This window comes from Hibiscus syriacus, unplaced genomic scaffold (assembly GCF_006381635.1).
Source record: "Hibiscus syriacus cultivar Baekdansim isolate YM2019G1 unplaced genomic scaffold, ASM638163v2 tig00015426_pilon, whole genome shotgun sequence".
NCBI classification, from domain to species: Eukaryota; Viridiplantae; Streptophyta; class Magnoliopsida; order Malvales; family Malvaceae; genus Hibiscus; species Hibiscus syriacus.
The window spans coordinates 583,658-602,550 of NW_024062362.1; the positions used below are offsets into that span (position 1 = coordinate 583,658).

General features: G+C 33.8%; 2 protein-coding genes across 4 annotated transcripts; one reads left to right on the top strand and one right to left on the bottom strand.

Annotated features, from left to right (window-relative positions):
• Positions 1-9,677: 9,677 nt before the first annotated feature.
• Positions 9,678-14,802, top strand: LOC120207854. 2 transcript variants are annotated; one of them, XR_005524245.1, is made up of 3 exons: positions 9,678-10,257; positions 11,234-11,394; positions 14,793-14,802. XR_005524245.1 is itself a non-coding variant. In XM_039207272.1 (2 exons), exons 1-2 carry the CDS (start codon positions 9,884-9,886, stop codon positions 11,337-11,339), a joined length of 480 nt encoding a protein of 159 aa, XP_039063203.1. In that variant the 5' UTR covers positions 9,680-9,883; the 3' UTR covers positions 11,340-11,523. The 2 variants fall into 2 exon arrangements, 1 of the variants encoding a protein (XP_039063203.1); XM_039207272.1 differs by lacking the exon at positions 14,793-14,802 and having other exon boundaries at positions 9,680-10,257; positions 11,234-11,523.
• On the bottom strand, positions 13,403-16,271 carry LOC120207851 (pyridoxal reductase, chloroplastic-like). Of its 2 annotated transcripts, none has more exons than XM_039207268.1 (8): positions 16,047-16,268; positions 15,731-15,959; positions 15,539-15,632; positions 15,313-15,436; positions 14,531-14,632; positions 14,240-14,391; positions 14,029-14,122; positions 13,403-13,935 (listed from the first exon to the last, which is right to left on the bottom strand). In XM_039207268.1, the coding sequence occupies exons 1-8, from the start codon at positions 16,164-16,166 to the stop codon at positions 13,750-13,752; spliced, it is 1,101 nt and encodes a 366-aa protein (XP_039063199.1). In that variant the 5' UTR covers positions 16,167-16,268; the 3' UTR covers positions 13,403-13,749. The 2 variants fall into 2 exon arrangements, with proteins under 2 accessions (XP_039063199.1, XP_039063200.1); XM_039207269.1 differs by having other exon boundaries at positions 13,833-13,951; positions 14,016-14,122; positions 16,047-16,271.
• Between the last annotated feature and the right edge of the window lie 2,622 nt (positions 16,272-18,893).

An 18,893-nucleotide genomic window follows, 5' to 3' on the forward strand; every position in this document is an offset into this window, starting at 1 on the left:
AAGGTTAAGCATAAAAGTATGTGATTACATGATAAACTGTTAATGATGAGTTATGTGTATGTATGTATTTACTGTAATTAATCTGATATGATTTTATATGATACGAGGAAATCATGTAATTTGGTATAACATGATAGAACAGAACATGCATGTATTGATATATGTTATAAAGTGCATTATAAGTTTTTATGCCTCACTAAGTCTTCGACTTAGCGTGTGATTGTTTCATACGTAGGGTACAGAAGCAAGAAGAGAAGAGAAGAAGAGTAAGACAGGTCAGCACCTCCCTTACAAAATTTCAGATCAGAAAATAGAGGATTTAAATGTTTTTGGTTATTTTGAGTATAGTTGGCATGTACTAATTGGTTGAATTAAATATGCTCTGATTGATTTTGGTTATTGTGGTCAGTTTATGTAACTAAACCTCTTTTACTTTAATGAAATGTTTTAAAAATTCTTTGAATTTTATCAAGAGTCAAAGTTTGAAAAGTCAATGTGACACCTCAGAGTCGTATCCGGGTCGGGTACGGGTTGGGGTGTTACATTTAATGGTATCAGAGCTACGGTTTAGTCGATTCTCGGCATAAACCGGAGTCTAGAGTGTCGTATAATGTATACATGCCAACAAAATAGAGAAAAAAAATTCTGATATGAAATTGTAAGGAATATGTTGTCTTGCTGATAGAATAAGTTTAATAGAATACAATAGAAATATGATTATAAGAAATGACAAAGTGAATCGATAGCTGATAAATCTGATGGTGATAGCAATTCACCTGCCCTGGCCAGGAAGGATGAAGAGCATAAACCTCAGAAAGTGTCTTATAAGATTAAAGGTTGATTTCAGAAATTAAAATTATATTCAAATAGTTATAAAAGGTTCTCACTGTTTCGAATCGAAAAAGTGATACGGAGAAGTTTTGTTATAAAGTGAATAAGATAGAATATGGTGAGCAAGTGTCACCATAAGGACGTTAAAAGATCTAAGGATGTGGTTAGAATTTGTGGAGAGTTCGAGAATAAATGCATCAGTGACAAGCGTATAAGATATATATACAGTCAGAGTTGATGAGTTTGAAATAAAGGAATAATACTGTGTATTAATAAGAATATGGATAGAATAAGGGTTTGTATTTTGGATGGAAAGAGTTAACGTTGGCTAACCAGATTATGTGATGGAAAAGGTATAGAATTTAATATTTTGAGATGTTGTCATGATAAGACAACCAAATATGAAATAGATCTGGATACAATTTTATATTTGGATCATAGTACTGTGGTATAGAAAAGGGAATAAGGATTTGTATATTTGAGTAAAGCTGAGGATTGATAAGAAGAGTTTAGGAATGGGTATATCGATGATCAGTTTATAAGACAAAGTAAGTCAGAATGTTTAGTTGAACAATGGAAATTATAGGATGTATGAGAATGGAGGTGAAATTGACAAGTTAAGTAAACGAATTTTGAGATAATTTCGATTGGAAAAGATGTATGTGATTGGTTGATTAGGGTTGTGTTCTAGATTGGACAGATGTTATTGATTAACTGTCAGAGTAAAAGTGATAGAGTTATAAGATTGGAAGAAAAGGTAAAGTTGAGTTAATCAATTATGATGTGAATCTGAATATAGTTGGGTATTCTGATCAGATAGCTATGATGTAGAAAAGGAGATAAGTATTTGCCTGGAATTTTAAGAAATGAAAATACAAGTATAAGAAATAGGTTTATCAAAGTTATGAGGATGCAATGAAGATTGGTATATAACGATGAATATAGGTGATAAGACAAGAGTATGTGAACATGAAAGGAAATATATGATTTGTGTATAAGGAATAAATAAAGGAAGAATGGAATAAATAAATGAAATGGGATTGAGTTAAAGGATCGGACACGATAAAGGTTATATGGAAGTGTAGGTGATAATTTTGGATATACAAGTGAGAAAAGAGTGATTGGTGAGGTGAAAAGATTTTATAAAGTGTATGTTGAATCATATTTAAAGAAGATTTAAGGTCGTGTTCTTGGTTAAATGATGATGGAAAACGAATTTGGTTATTATTATAAGGTAATTAGAGATGGATTTATGATGTTGATTGATGAAAATGGATTGAAGTTGCTGGTTGTTTAAGTGATAAGTGACATGATATGAATGTATAAAGGAAAAAGGTAATTGAAAAGTTAAAGGATTGAAAAGTATGTTTCCTGATGATGACAAGAAAGAGTAAGTAAATGAAGCAACATGAGAATATTAGAATATATGTTTTATCAAAATGTTCAGTGAAAATTTGAGGGCGAATTTTCTTAAAAATGAGGGGAGATTTGTAACATCCGCAATACCGGGTTAGTGATTAAATTGAAAAGTTTCAGAATTTGGTGACTAAAGTAGAAGAATGAAATAATTTAATGATTATTGGAAATATATGATGAAGGTTATTTAGTAATTATTAAAGGAAATTAAGGGTAAAATGGTCATTTGACCAGAAAGAATTTTATCTTTCTTTTAAGGTGATAAAAACGTGGAAAGGGTGAGAATAAAAGAAAGATCTGGAGCTTGGGTCATCTCCTTCTTCCTCTCTTCCCGTAAGCTCCATGGCAAAGGTAAGTTTAATTTCAGTTGGTTAATTCTTGATTTTTAAGCTTAGTTTTGATTCTTGGGATGCTAAGAAAGATTATTTAGAGATTAAAGTAGGTTGAAACTTTAAAATGGATGAGTTATGAAGGATTAAATATGAAGAGTTTTTAAGTGAATTAGTGAAATAGAATGAGTTAATAGATTTTGAAGTTGAATTTGACTTGTCATATGGAAGAGTAAGAAGTTATAAGTGTTAGAATTAATTTTGGATAACATGGAAAAATTGGTATGATTCTTGAATGCTATGTGGAAGAGTGAATTTTTAAGTTGAAGAGATATTGAATGAAAATTTATTGGTTTAAGTATGTGTATGAAAGTTAGGAATATTAAAGGGAGTGAAGTATGAAGTGTTGAGCTGAAAATGAAGTGATTTTCGAGTTCAAAATGTGATTTCTGGGCAAGGGGAATCGGTACCCATTCAAGGGGAACCGATACCCCCTCAAACGAACCAGAATTTACAGAATGTCAAGGGGGAACCGATACCCCCACAGGAGGGAACCGATTCCCCCTAAAGGAAAATTGTAAATATTGGTTTAATAAGTTCGTTTAAGTTGCTAGTATCAAATTACAAGGTGTAGGTATCTAATAATTGTCTTAAAATGTATAATTATGTAGATTCAAAGCCTAAACGAGTTCTGGAATCATTGACAAGTAAGATCGATAAAAAGGGAAGATAAGAGATTGGAATGGACTAGTGAGGCCAGGCGAGTTCATATTAGTATTATATGATGTTAAATGGAAATAAGACTTGCGACAAGTCTATTTCCATAGTAAAATGCATGAATTCATAAATAGAAGTATATATGTGTATGATTTATATGTGTTGACATGTTATTGTATATATGTATTATATGGTTGATGTGAATATGGGATATGTTATGATGATATAAACCATATGATATGATAATAAATTATATGAATATAAAAGATAAGTTATGTGATAAGATCTTTGATATATATATATATATAAATGAAATATTACTACGTGAATACATGTTATGAGATAATTTAAGTAATAATATGAGAATATGGTAAAAGTGAGTTTATGAGAAAGGATATGAACTAAGTAAGCAAAGGTTACATAAATATATTAACTAGGAGACTTGAACTTCAGTGATACTATGAGCATATAAGATAAGATAGAGGAGAAGATTCATATGCTTAAATAAAATTATGATACATTAGTTGTATAATAGAAGCTATGGAGTGATATGAAATGATTATAGGAGTTGTACGGAATTGAATTAAGTAAATAGATTAAATTGTATATAAAATAAATAATATAAGTAATATATTCAGGTTTATAAGTATAATGTAGTTAGGTAATGTAAGTGTATACTAAGAAATACAGAATAAGGTAGATGATGATGTAAATTATATTATGAATTAGTGATGTAGGAATGAGATATAATATGCAATAAAACTTATGTGTTATATGATAATATGATATATGAGAATAAGAGATTAGATAAGTGACTTGGTGATAAAGCTATATGACCATGGATTAGGTAAATATGAATAATTAAGTGATATGTAACTATGAGTATTTGAGTATGTATCCATGTGAGTTGTTTCATGAGGTTATATGAAATATTATACTATATGACTATGTGAGTATATGAAAAAGAATATAGGTACATGCAAGTTATATCGGAAGGAGTTGTGTAACCATGCCTGATATGTATTACATGTATGGGAATATAAGAGAATAAAACATAAACTATATGAAAATATATGATTCATGTGATGTGAACCATGTGAACATATGAGAAAGTGTATAAGTTATATGTATTACATGATATATGTGATTTTACAAGAAATGACATGAGCTATGTGATTACATGATTATAAGAGATCAGACATGTGATAAAAGATAATTAATATGCATGTGTGAATATGAAATGATATAAATGACAATGCCCATGTTATGTGTCATGAGAGCTAGGGGTATAGTTGGCATGCCAAGAGTCGAGGGTCTACGCGGTCCTTCGGGACATATATGTATTCTTTGGAACATGTGTGAAGTCTGGTGAGACACATACTTGATCCTTGGCATATGTAAATGATTCTTAAGGAATGATATGTGGCCCTTCGGAACATATATGTATTCTTTGGAACATGTATGAAGTCTGGTGAGACACATACTTGATCCCTAGTATATGTATATGATTCTTAAGGAATGATATGTGGTTCTTATGGACATTATTATGCGGCACTACGGTGCAATTCTATGCGGCACTACGGTGCAATTCTACGTGGCACTTCGGTGCATTTATATGAGCTGTGGTGACAGCATTAGTGCACAACCCTCCATAGACTCACATATCTATAGTTCTCACATATGTACATGGTCTAATCAAGAGATATAAACAAATATATGTTAGTGATATGATAAATGTTATAGAAATGATATGATGTTGTGTGTGTATAGTGTTTGATTGAAAAGGTTAAGCATAAAAGTATGTGATTACATGATAAACTGTTAATGATGAGTTATGTGTATGTATGTATTTACTGTAATTAATCTGATATGATTTTATATGATACGAGGAAATCATGTAATTTGGTATAACGTGATAGAACAGAACATGCATGTATTGATATATGTTATAAAGTGCATTATAAGTTTTTATGCCTCACTAAGTCTTCGACTTAGCGTGTGATTGTTTCACACGTAGGGTACATAAGCAAGAAGAGAAGAGAAGAAGAGTAAGACAGGTCAGCACCTCCCTTACAAAATTTCAGATCAGAAAATAGAGGATTTAAATGTTTTTGGTTATTTTGAGTATAGTTGGCATGTACTAATTGGTTGAATTAAATATGCTCTGATTGATTTTGGTTATTGTGGTCAGTTTATGTAACTAAACCTCTTTTACTTTAATGAAATGTTTTAAAAATTCTTTGAATTTTATCAAGAGTCAAAGTTTGAAAAGTCAATGTGACACCTCAGACTCGTATCCGGGTCGGGTACGGGTTAGGGTGTTACAAAGAAGTACATCATTTTTTATACATTCTAGTTCGTCGAAAACCGAAATAAAATCAAAATGGATTGGTTCTTGGCCAAACCTAGTGAGTAAGAGACATGGGCGTGGTTAGAGCAGTTGTTAGATCATTAGACTCATGAATAGAGTATATCTATCAATTGTTGCCATTAAGAAGCAGAAAAATAGGTATAGAGCAGTGGTTAGATCATTGTACTCATGAATATTCAGATGGGGTGTTTGAGGGTGTCACGAGCTTCGTTGAGCTTCGTCAATCCGATCACATAAATGTCTTCTTGGTTGTTTGCAAGTCTGTTAATAATGGCTATAACATCCCCTTCAATAATTACATTATTCCATTCATCTCCAATGCATGTGACATGTAATACCAAGATGCAACACATATCAAATTAATTATCAAAGAGAAACTTAATTGAGGGGATGTCTAAGGAATGTAGCCTTGAAATGTTAATATTTTTTTAACATTTTCGGTAGAACACTACTTAAAATGTTATTTTTTCTACCGGAAATATTAATATCGGGTGCTACCTAAAATATTATTTTTTTTCTACCGGAAATGTTAATATCAGAAATATTCATTTTAGATAGCGAAATTAACGTTTTCTGTAGAAAAAAAAATAACATTTTAGGTTGCGCTATACTGGAATTGTTAAAAAAATATTAACATTTCTGATAGTGTCTTTCCTTAGCCTTATATTAAGCTGACGTACAACAGAACCACTCTAATTGAGGAACAATAAAAAAGAGTGTACTTCAAATATCATTATTGAATCTTAATAATACACCGAAGACGTCAACGAGAAAACACATAATAATGCCGGAATACTTATTACACGTCGACAACACACACATACTAGGGTAAATTATACGTTTAGTACCTAAACTATTAGTTTTAGTACTTAAACTTTCAATTTTTTCAAAATCATGCCTAAAGCCTATTTTTTTCATTTTAGTACCTGTTCAAAATTTAATGTTAAGTTTTGAAAAGAAATTAAAAGTTTATGTACTAAAACGGACCAAAATTGATAATTTGGGTACAAAACACATTAAGTTTTTTAATGGTGGGGTACTAAATTGAAAAAAAACTAACTGTTAGGTATAGTTTTGATTTGTTTTTGAAAAATTAGATACTAAAACGGATCAAAATTAATAGTCTAAGTATTAAATACGTAATTTGCCCTATATTTTAAAATAGAGACATAGGAACACACAAGGATTATTAATAACTAGACAATAAATTTATCAGAATGGAGACAAGGAGAAATAGATACGGAGCTAAAATATTGAAGAGAAAATAACCTCAGTGACCGAAAATGCCTTGTAATATACGATTTTGACAAACTTTTTTTGGATTTGCCAAAATGACCAAGTAAATCGCAATGCGATCGATAATTCGCAACGCGATCTCCGGTATCGCAAATCAGTTTCCAAATTCGTAACGCGATAGTCAAAGTTCGCATTACGATTTATTCCAAATTCGTTGCGATAGGCGAAGTTCGCGTTGCGATTCATTCCAAATCGTTGCGATAGTCGAAGTTCGCGTTACGATTCATTCCAAATTCGTTGCGATAGTCCAAATATTGCATTTGTTTCTTAAGAATTTTCTCTAAAAAGATAGAATTCGCGCGGACGTGTCGAATACACGTATTACCACGACCACGACCACGACCCGACCCGACCCGAGACGGGACGGCGGCAGCGACGGCGCGCGAGAGTCCCCCTTGTTCTCTATCACTCAACAAGTGGGAAAGCCAAGTCTTAAATATCATTCCCAATAGTGTTTCCAATACTATGTGGGATTGAGCATTAACAACACTTGTTTCCAATACCATTACCTTCATTGTTGTAAGAGTTTAATTTTGAAACTAAAAAAATATTTATTCGAATAAATAACTTACCCTTTGAAGACTGTGATCATAAATGAAGTAATTGCTAAAACTAACTCTGATTCGGGTTCTTATAGTGTTCAAATGACTTACTTGCAAAGAGTAGATGATGACCAAACAACTCGATATGTTTCCTTTGTGTCATTATCAGCTAGTTTTCGTAGCATCCTCAGTTGAAAACTTCCATCATTGTCTCCTTTGCATTTATTTGGTTAATATTTTTCTTCCATCAAAGTCCTCAAAGGGTAAGTTATTTATTCGAATAAATATTTTTTTAGTTTCAAAATTAAACTCTTACAGACAATGAAGGTAATGGTATTGGAAACAAGTGTTGGTAATGCTCAATCCCACATAGTATTGGAAACACTATTGGGAATGGTATTTAAGGCTTGGCTTTCCCACTTCCTTGTTGAGTGATAGAGAACAAAGGGGACTCTCGCGTGCTGCCGTCGCCGCCGTCCCGTCTCGGGTCAGGTCGTGTCGTGTCGTGGTCGTGGTCGTGGTAATACGTGTCTTTGACACGTCCGCGCGAATTCTATCTTTTCAGAGAAAATTCTTAAGAAACAAATGCAATATTTGGACTATCGCAACGAATTTGGAATGAATCGCAATGCGAACTTCGCCTATCGCAACGAATTTGGAATGAATCGCAACGTGAACTTCGCCTATCGCAACGCGAACTTCGCCTATCGCAACGAATTGGAATGAATCGCAACACGAACTTCGACTATCGCAACGATTTGGAATGAATCGCAACGCGAACTTCGCCTATCGCAACGAATTTGGAATAAATCGCAATGCGAACTTCGACTATCGCGTTACGAATCTGGAAATTGATTTACGATACCGGAGATCGCGTTGCGAATTATCGATCGCATTGCGATTTACTTGGTCATTTTGGCAAATCCAAAAATCGTTGGTCAAAATCGTATATTACAATGCATTTTCGGTCACTGAGGTTATTTTCTCTATATTGAAAGCTTGAGAATTAATATATAAAATTTAGAGAATCATGCACTAAGGTAAATAAAATTATGACCGTTGATCTGCATATAAGATTGATTTTATGCATGGTTATTATGACCACAGAATACACCTGAATCATATATTACGTGACTTGTAACAGTTTGATAAATATGTAATAATTGGATACGTAACTTTCAACTTTCTATTTCGGGATGGACTTACTATGCTATTTAATTATTTTATTATATGATAATTAATAACATCAAACTTATATAATATCTAATGAACATTAATGTTTTTGATAAAATGTTTTCTATCAATAACGTAAATTATATATTTAGTACCTAAATTATCAGTTTTTGTCTGTTTTAGTACTTAAACTTTCATTTTTTTTAAATCATACCTAACGTTTAACTTTTATTTCGCTTTAGTATCCGTTGTTAAAAACTTAAAGCGTTTAATACCTAAACTATCAATTTTAGTTCATTTTAGTACCTAAACTTTTAATTCTTTTCAAAACTTAACGTTATATTTTGAGCGGGTACTAAAATGAATCAAAAACTAAATTTTCAACGACGGGGTACTAAAATGAAATAAAAACTAAACTTTAGATATGATTTTGAAAAAAATGAAAGTTTAAATACTAAAATGGACTAAAACTGATAGTTTCGGTACTAAACACGTAATTTAACCCAAGCAATATTTTAAAAGGATTAAAATAAATTTTAAAAACATTTCAAGGACCTAATAACAAATTTCCAAGTTTTGAGGGGGTCATGATTAGGGATGGGCATGGGACCTAAACCCAACAGGTTCCGACCCGTCCCTACCTGATCGGATCGGGTTTTTTTAAAAAAAAACAGGTTCGTGTCAAGTCTAGGTTTTTAAAGGTGATGTTCGGGTTTAGGGTGAAAAATATCTGACCCGACCCAGAATTTTTTTTACCTTATATATTTATGAATAATTACAATAATACCTCTCAATATATTATTTGTTTCAATTAAATCACAGTTTTTACTGAATAAAAATAATATTTTTATTATTTCAAATGTTATAGGGTTAGGTTCGTATCTAGTGGAAGATATATATTTTTCGAATCGAATTAGATCAGATGAGAAATATAAATTTTTCAGACAGGTCGGGTGGACTAAAACCCGACACATGTCCGTCCCTAGTCAAGATGCCCCTTTAGTTCCCATTACGTCCCGCCGTTGAACCGTACAAACACGAAGAAGATAATGGTATGGAGTTTCAGTTTACAGTGGAAATCATTTTTTTCCAGTTCACCTCCACAGCCATCATCTTCAAGAAAATAAAAACTCCATTTTTATCAAATTATCAACCAAACAACAATTGAATAGAAAGTATTTGCGAATTAAAACCCGAAGAACAAGAAAATGTCTGCTTTTCATGTCTCAAAGTTAATCATCACTACGCATGCCTCATCGACTCATACGAAATTCCCCTGTTTTTCACTTTTCCGGAAATCCCTATCGTTTCCCAACTCAGTTCCTCGATCTCAAAGGAGAATCGCAACCTTTGTTTCTTCGAAATCGTCGGAAGCCGGAGAGTTGCCTACGGCGGAAGATGACTGGCTCAGCAGGCTCCCGGAGAGGAACAAACCCCTGTACTCTCACGGCTTGCCCTGCATTGAAGCATGGCTTGGGAGCTTAGGGTTTTATCAAAGCAGAGAGGAGCGTGCTGTTTGGTTGATTGAAAAACCTGATTGGCATGCCCAGTTATCTCTCGATGTCACTGATCTTTACGTAAGGTAAACCGATGGATTTTAGCTGTTTGATTTGAGATGGGTTTCTTTATTTAGATCGATTGTTAACTGGGTTTTGAGAATACTTTTAGATGGTGTAAAATTGGTACTTCTGCTAAATTAGAGTACATTAAAAAGAAAGGGAAGAAATTTCGTTGGTACGATTGAATTACAAACATTATGTCATTTCTAGGGATTAAGATGAGTTAGCATATAAGTTTCTAAACTGTAGGTATTGCATCTCTAATTACACTAAGAAGATTCCTTTAAATAATTGTGGTGATTGATGTGAACTACTAGCAAACGGGGTTGATAATTACAAAATTTAGTTGACTTGATCAAGTTCCATTGAGTTAGACAGAATGGCATTCGAATGCCGTGCCGAATCGAGAATGATTGGGACAAAGTTTGGAAGGTATAGTCATTTCCACCTACAAGTGTTACCTGGATTGGTGATCACAATCATGCTTCTTGGTTGCAAATCCATCTTAGAGTTCGACTTATGAAGCGAAAAAAATCTTGAATGTCTCGTTTTAAGCATAAATTAAGAGAGCGGGATAGAAGTCCAGAAAAGAAGATATGTTGGAAAATCGGTGCTATTAGTTATAGAGAGTGAGCAAAAGATTTTGGATGTTAACTAGTAACTATATGAAGCTTTTAGAGGAGGCTTAATTCTTTCCAGACCTTGCCACCTTGGTGAAAATCGAATTCTTTTTCTTGTGTACATTGGTTCTCGGGTTCGATCTAGCCATATCTTCTTCTGATACAATCTGTTATAAAGAACCATTTCTATTTACTGAAATTCATTAAGACCTGTAAACGCATTCAAATTTATTGCATTTGGTTGCTTGATGATCTCGGTGGGGGAAAGTTGGAAGGAAATGAATAAAAAATGAGTGAAAAGTGTTGCACATCGTTCTTCTCAACTTTATCCGAATTTTTATCTTTTATTTGGCTAAGAAGATTGTGTTATATGCTGCAGGTACTTGAAGAATGGACCTGGGAATCTTGAAAGAGACATCGAAAGGCGATTCAGTTATGCATTGAGTAGAGAGGATATCGAAAATGCAATACTTGGAGGACCATAAAGACGTTGAGTTAGTTCCTCCTCATGTATAACTTTCAATCAAGCAGTTGCATAGTGTTTAAGATGTCAGTTTATCCACTTCCTGAACTTTGAGGATATCATAGCACTGCAAATTTGCAATCTAATGATATTGTGATGCTTGTTTCCCTATCTTCCTAGTTATATTTTATGTTTAAATTCTGTTTTGTGATAATTCCAGCAAACATACTGTACATTTAGTCATCTGTTCCAAAACAGCTCGAGTGTTAGTCAGAGTTATGTACATCCATTTCAGAAAAGGCCTGAAGGTAAGCTCATCCTTCAACAAACGTTATCTTTTTGTACTCTGTTTTTCTTTACAATGCCTCAACATTCAACTTGAGGTTCATTCGGTGAATAGTACCGTAAGTGTCGAGATTCGGATTCTGCACTCGAGTAAATATGGGGTTTTTCTCATTGCTTAGCTTTAAGAATGCAGCTGTATCGAAGTTCCCAATTTAAATCTTCAAAGAAATCAAGAGAGTATCATGCATATATAATAGTTTTCCCATTTCGTTCTCTCTTCTTGCCAGAGTTTTCCTCCAGAGCCAATAAGTAATAGAAGTTGTTCAGATCCCCTGCAGGTGAGACTTACTCGGTCGATTGCACTAGTACAATACCGTCGATCTAATTCATAACTAGACCGAGTTGAAGGTGTTATACATCTAGTTATGATTTCAAGTCTCCAAATTCTTTTTTTAACATTATGAGGTTAATATTTTGGGGACGAACCATTTTTATTTTGTACCCCGAACCCCCTTCACAGAATTTTAATGTTTTTATATATATATATATAATATATATATATATATATATATATATATATATATATTTGTATGCTATTTTGTTTTGATTAAATATATTTTCCTTGTGTGATATCGGATATCGAGTGACAGATGTGACTGCAAAATGCATTGTGCAATTGTTGTCTCAACTTTTGTTGTGCTTGGACTTGGATTGTACACTAGCCTTGTACTTATAAATACAATCATTATAGGATATTATTTTAGTTAGAAAACACTGAAAAATCTTCCTTTAAATGATTATTGGGATATTATATTATAATGATTTTTTGAATTTTTGATTTTTTATATAATTAGCTCAGTTGGTAGAACGCAAAGTTCTTAACCTTGTGGTTGTGGGATCGAGTCTCATGGTGGGCAATTCATAATTCTAACTGCCGGAAGTCTCCCACGGAATCTGCTCTCGACCTGACGTTGGGGGCAGTTATTATCCTACCTCTCCCTTACCCCATTACATATGAGAATAGGGTCAGTTAATTTTTTACATTAGTTTATATGAGTTGTGTTAACCTTAGGAGTAGAGATGCACATAGCCGGATTTAAATCCGATCCGGATCGGATAAAAACCGATCCGGTTTTTTCACCAAACCAAAAAATCGGTTTATAAAAAAACCGGTTCGGATCATAACCGGTTTGGAGGGCCGGATGATGTAACCGGTTTAACCGGTTTCGATTTGAAAAAATCCGGTTTTTAATCCGGTAAAAAATCCGGTCATCCAATTTTTTTAACCCCAGACCGGATTTTTAAACCCCAGACAGGATTTTTTTCCGGATAAAAAACCAGTTTTTTATCCGGTTTTTTTCAAACCGGTTTTTAATCCGATAAAAAATCCGGTCGTCCAATTTTTTCCCAAACCGGTTATACTATCCGGTTTTAAAATATCCGATCCGGTTTAAAAAAATCGATTTTTCTCAAATCCAGTTTCGGATATTTTTTACGTAAAATCGGATATTCGGATTTTTTGTGTACCTCTACTTAGGAGTCACGTTCATCTCACGTTTATACCAATTAGGACAGCTTTACATTGGTTTATACGAGCTGTGTTAACCTTAGGAGCCAAGTTCATTTCATTTCACGATTATACCAATTAGGACAACTTTACATTGGTTTATAGCCCGACACAACTAAATTTGATTTTGATTCCTCTCGAATTATTTTTCGAGTCAATGCTAAATCTTTATTTTGCAGCAATCTTATTTTCCAACAACAAAGCAGGTTGTTGTCCATCACCATTTCCAGGAGTTGGTTAATCAAGGACAGTGAAAAAAGATGATTACTCGTAATAGGATTATGGTTGAAAGAACAAAAATTCTAGGGACTAATTTGTTTGGAGAGAATTGTGCTTTTATCTGCAATCTTTTTGCTTGTACAAAGCATGCCCTTTTTCCTGCTTGTCAGCTTCAAAACTGGTTGTGCATATTGCTCCACAATCCAATCTTCATCTCTTTTCTGTATGTTTGCAGATGCAGGATTTGTGTGCACCCCTGCTAGTCGAGTCGATCGAATTCGATCCCACCATGTCTAATCTCTTTGGCAGTGTTAAAATTTCCGTCTGTTATATAGGCGAAACTGCTGCGATTCTGTACCGTTTACTTCGTCTGGAAAATGTTTTGGATCATCCTCCGAGGTGATTCCTGCGCTGCATAATCTAACTGAAGCAACTCATTAGAACTCAGGCGCCATCCGAGAGCACCCAAATTTTCCTCCGCTTGTTTCACCGTTTTAACTCCAGGTATCGGAACCGTACCTTTACAGATGCACCAGTTTATTGCTACCTGCAAATGGCAATTTGATGAAAACCAATATATTCCATAGATCTACTGGCTTACATATCAACAGTTTTGAAACAAAGTTGACATTAGAAGTACCTGAGGCATGGTTTTGCCTCGTTTTCGTGCAATTTCTCGTAACGAAACGAGCAAGGGCTCTAGTCCTGGAAGGATTTGCTTAAACAGAAGGCTCCTGTGAGGAAATAACAAAGGTTATCATGAAGTAAGCACTCACCTATGCACTGAAAGGAGCCTTCAAATCTCTTTACCATGTATCCCTGAAAGTAATGAACTGAATCATCTCTATTACCTGGGCCCTTGTGGAAGTTTGGACGGCGTATATTTTCCGGTAAGCATTCCGAGACCTAGCGGACTGTAGGAAATCAAGCGGATATCAAGAGAGTCGCAAATATTCTTAATCTCCATCTGTTCTTCTCCCATGCTTAGAAGAGAGAATTGAACCTGCAATCCAGAAAAACCTTCAAATCACAGGAACTACCAAAATACGATACCCACAATGACCGTAATAGCATTTGCTATTCCTGGTGTTCACTGCACGAAAGACAAACATAACAAAATCCAAAATTCCTCCTATCTCTACCTGAGCTGAACATAGTGGGACTCCTCGGGCTTTAAGGTAATCGTGAATCTTTACAAGCTGCTTGGGTCCATAATTGCTAACTCCAACACCTTTGACTAAGCCCTGCAAGTTTTTATCCGGTTCAAGAACGGAAGCTATTCCATCTAAACTACAAAACAAGAACTATGATATGCAAATACAAGATATTCTTCTTAGAATCAAGCTAATTCTAGGACAAGATTTGACAATGCTGACGGGAAAAATTAGTCTCGTAGGCAGTTAGCAGTTCACTTCTTTTGGTTTGGATGGAAAGCTGCAACCGGTGAGATGGTAACCATTAGCTGGTTCAAGAAGATGATTGGTGTAGATGAACATTGGAGGAGAAGGGGAAAAAAACCTCTCTCAATCGCGGCTAAGAGATATTTATAATGACTTTATCTAATGGTGCTAGTCTGCTAGGTATAGGGTCATCATAGGTATTTATAGGTCAATAGCCTAAATAGATCTAATCGCTAGATCTTGGATTTGCCCTAATAGATTACTTGGGCTGTTAGAAATCTTATCCAGGGATCTTGTTCATATATAGTAGCTTATTCAGAGACTAATCTCCAGAGGACATGAATTCCTTAAAAACTCTGATGAACAAAGATGTTTATATTAGAGGTTTTAAAGGATAGATAGATGTTGTTTTCGGTGATGACCTCCGGAGATATAACACACATACCAAAGGCAAATGATGTCTTTCATTTTAAATGCAACTGAAAGGATACATATAACAATGTACAAAGTAATTCATGGTTAACCTTCTCATACATTGCCACTAAACCATTCCAAAGTGCTAACTCTTGTGGGGGAGCATAGTTTGCAGTAGACCAGTGTAACTGTCCGATTCCGATTTTCTCGACCTGCATTCGATCCCGAGACGCCCTGGAAAAGCACTTGTTAATCAAATTACTCATTATTCAAAAGATTTAATCTAATTGAGGTGATAAAGGGGATCACTTATATAGAAGCTATTGAATAAAAAACCTGCAAGCTTGAACAAATTGCCCTGGTGTTAGACGCCATGGGTAAGCCGCAAACTTTGTAGCAATCACAATATCATCCTGTATCCGTTTCCCCCCTGTGATTGCACACAATATATACAAGCTTAAGTATCGAAAAACTATTGACAAGAGAAAGGGGAAATTCAACTTGGATTGGGAAAAGAAATTGACCAACCTGTGAATTCTCGTATGAACTTCCCTAGGAGCTTCTCACTCTGTCCATTGAGTCTTCCAGTCCCATATGAATCAGCAGTATCAAAAAGATTAATGCCACTGTCCACAGCAAGATTGAAGACCTGTTGAAGTTGAGAATCCATGGATGGCTGGTACCCCCAGAGAAGCTGGTTTCCCCATGCCCACGTCCCAAACCCCATCGGGGACACACTCAAAGGACCCATTTTCACCTGCAAAACATGAGAACATACCGACAGAGAAGCTGATTTTTCCATGTTTTGTTATTGAGAATCTGTAGACATGGTTAAAGAGAGTACCTTTTGCCAGGGCCAGAAAAGAGGGGGCTTGAGAGAGTTGAAAGGTGAAGCCGGTGGAGGCAACTGATTGGAAGCAGTGAGACAAATGATGGTGTCTGAGAGCGCCATGGCCATGGCCATGTTTCCACACAGTCCAGTTGAGGAAGATGAATAAGAGTATGGTGCTATAGCCTAGAGTCCGAAAACTGCTTTCTTTTTCGGTTCAATGGAAGAGTGCAGCGTTAGTAATGCATTTTTTGCGGTTGGAATTGGAACTTGTAAAGATCACGCGTTGCCCCACAGTTAGGGATGGCGATTTAAGGATGGATATCCGATTCGATAAGATCGAAATTAAAAAAAAAAAATTGAATATGTATTCGGGTGGACCATATTAAGTTTTTTTTTAAGGGATTTGGCTCCGGTGGAAGGTGAAAAAATTTCGACTCGATCTTGTTCTATCCAGAGATAATAATATAGTTTTTTTAAAAATTTTATTTTTTTAATTAAGTCGTTATCTTATACTAGATCGGGTCTAGTTGAATTTATACATTAAAATTTTGGATCGGGTCTAAATTGGGTATCGTTTAAACACTTATTTTGTATTAAACCTTATGCTTATCACAATCTTATATATATTTTTTTTTGTTTATTATCAATTTATGATTTGTTTGAACTGATCACTCTACAATTTACTAAATTTTAGCTTAATACAAAAATAAATGCATAAATGATACATCGAAAAACGTTTTAGTGTCTACATAATTTTTCGCTAAAATTAAGTGTCTAAAGTTTTCTCCGTTACATAAGTGTTTACCGTTAAGTGATATGTGTTAGTCCATGTTTTTTTAAAAAAAATTAAAAAAAAAATCTAAATGTGACACGTGTCACTTACGGTTTTTTTTTACGGTAGGCATCTAAAAGTGTAATGAAGAAAACTTTAAACACCTAATTTTAAAGAAAAATTCTTTTGGCACCGAAAGTTAATTTTGAATATTGTTTAGACTCTTATTTTTATGTTATTTTTTAAATCTTTTGTGGTTGATTGAAATTTTCTCATTTGTAATTGTGGGCAGGAGTTAATACAAATTGTAAAATAATCTAAGAACATGTTTAGAAGATATAAGATCTAAATTAAATCAGCTAAGTTGTTGTAACTCGGCTAATTAACAAAAAAAATTAATCATTCGAACGTCTTTTTTGACTAAAACTAAGAAGAGAATAAGTTATTAGAGCGTTCTATATAATTATAAAAAAAAATTAAAATATGATGGAATCATAAATTATAGGTTAAACTACAAAAACAGTCACTAATGTTTGATTAAATTTTCATTTTCCCCATTGAAATTTTAAAGCTAACAAATTGGTCACTAACATTAACGATTTGTAATAAATTGGTCGCTAACGTTAAAGATTTGTAACAAATTAGTCACTCGATGTTAACAACCATTAATGTGGGTGACAGAAAGCTGAATTAGACCATTAATCGCTTATCTTGATCATTCATCGATCACCTCTTCAACCCCACCGTCCCTCCACCTCTTGTGATCGTCATCTCTGCTTTCTACTTCACAAAATGGATGGGAAACATGCATGGCTTAAAAAATAAATCTTTTTCATTATTTCTGTAAGAACCAAATCATAATAAATATGAAAACTAACCAGGATCTAATCATGTTAAACAATCAAGAATAAAATAAATACTATATTTACGGAAGCGTACCTGAATTAATTGATAGGTTGAAATCTTTGAGTTTTTCTTTGGTTGTGATATTCCAAGAAGATAGGTTTGCTCTTGCCGTAAAAACTCTCTGACGGGGATAAGAGTAATAAAAGAAAACATATTTCTTGGGGGACCACTACCTCTTTATATAGATTGAATATTAGGTCAATCTTTTAAATATTTATAATTTTGCCCCTTATCAAATTATAAATACAACTTATGGTACCTATACTTTGATTCCATGACACCTTAATACATATAACACATGTAACATAATTGGTCACTTAATTTTGTGTCATATTTTATGATAACATTGTACATTATACATATGTGCCCACAAATATGGATTTTACTCCAACAATCTCTCACTGAGGCAACATATGTTTCTTGAAAAATGTACAACCTTAAGAGCTCAAAATTTGCTATCATAAATAAGTATTTTATAACAATCTCGTCCATCAACTATATCCATATAGGATCAAAGAGACCTTTGCCATATCTATCATGACTAGACCCATCAATGACACATATACAAACATAGTCAAATGACATAGATCAAACATGGAGTGCATCATGAAAATTATATGCAATGTGAACCACACATGTCTATTTCCATCTGGTCCTCTTTAACATTAGTGAGATCAAATTTTACCAAAATCAGAGTGAATAACCCAAAATAAACTTTATTTTTGCTAAAAATAACCTTAAATAAATATCCTTAAATCTAAATAACTGAAATTGTGTTTAAAACAAACGAGCAATTTTAAAGTTACAAACTCCCACTAAAACTGAATATCATTAGGTGATATTACACCCACATGAGTAGTGTGCTCATGAAAGTCCTTGAGCGACAATTCTTTAGTAAGGGCACAATTACGAGTTTGTACTAATATGCTTTATAAACATATAATCACTCTAAATTTTCTTTAACGACCAGAAACATAATGTCTATATGCTTCTACTTAAGGTGTTTCTGTTATATATGGAATAAAGGACTGCAACTTAGTTGTCACAAAAATAACTCAAGTGGTCATTCTTATCAATCCACAATTAACAGTTCATGTGGCAAAAATTTTGCATCCATATTTCAATAAGTCGGAGTCCATAAACTTGATGATCTCTTACTAACTAGACGTCCAATATGTGAG

What these genes read in the sequence shown, in the direction of transcription:
- LOC120207851 (XM_039207268.1), bottom strand. Translation starts at nt 16,166, where the DNA reads ATGGCCATGGCCATGGCGCTCTCAGACACCATCATTTGTCTCACTGCT. An exon ending in CAATTTGTTCAAGCTTGCAG is followed by an intron (nt 15,437 to 15,538) that starts GTTTTTTATTCA and finishes GTGCTTTTCCAG; the next exon opens with GGCGTCTCGGGATCGAATGC. An exon ending in AAACTTCCACAAGGGCCCAG is followed by an intron (nt 14,123 to 14,239) that starts GTAATAGAGATG and finishes ATTTCCTCACAG; the next exon opens with GAGCCTTCTGTTTAAGCAAA.
- LOC120207854 (XM_039207272.1), top strand. Translation starts at nt 9,884, where the DNA reads ATGTCTGCTTTTCATGTCTCAAAGTTAATCATCACTACGCATGCCTCA. An exon ending in GTCACTGATCTTTACGTAAG is followed by an intron (nt 10,258 to 11,233) that starts GTAAACCGATGG and finishes TATATGCTGCAG; the next exon opens with GTACTTGAAGAATGGACCTG.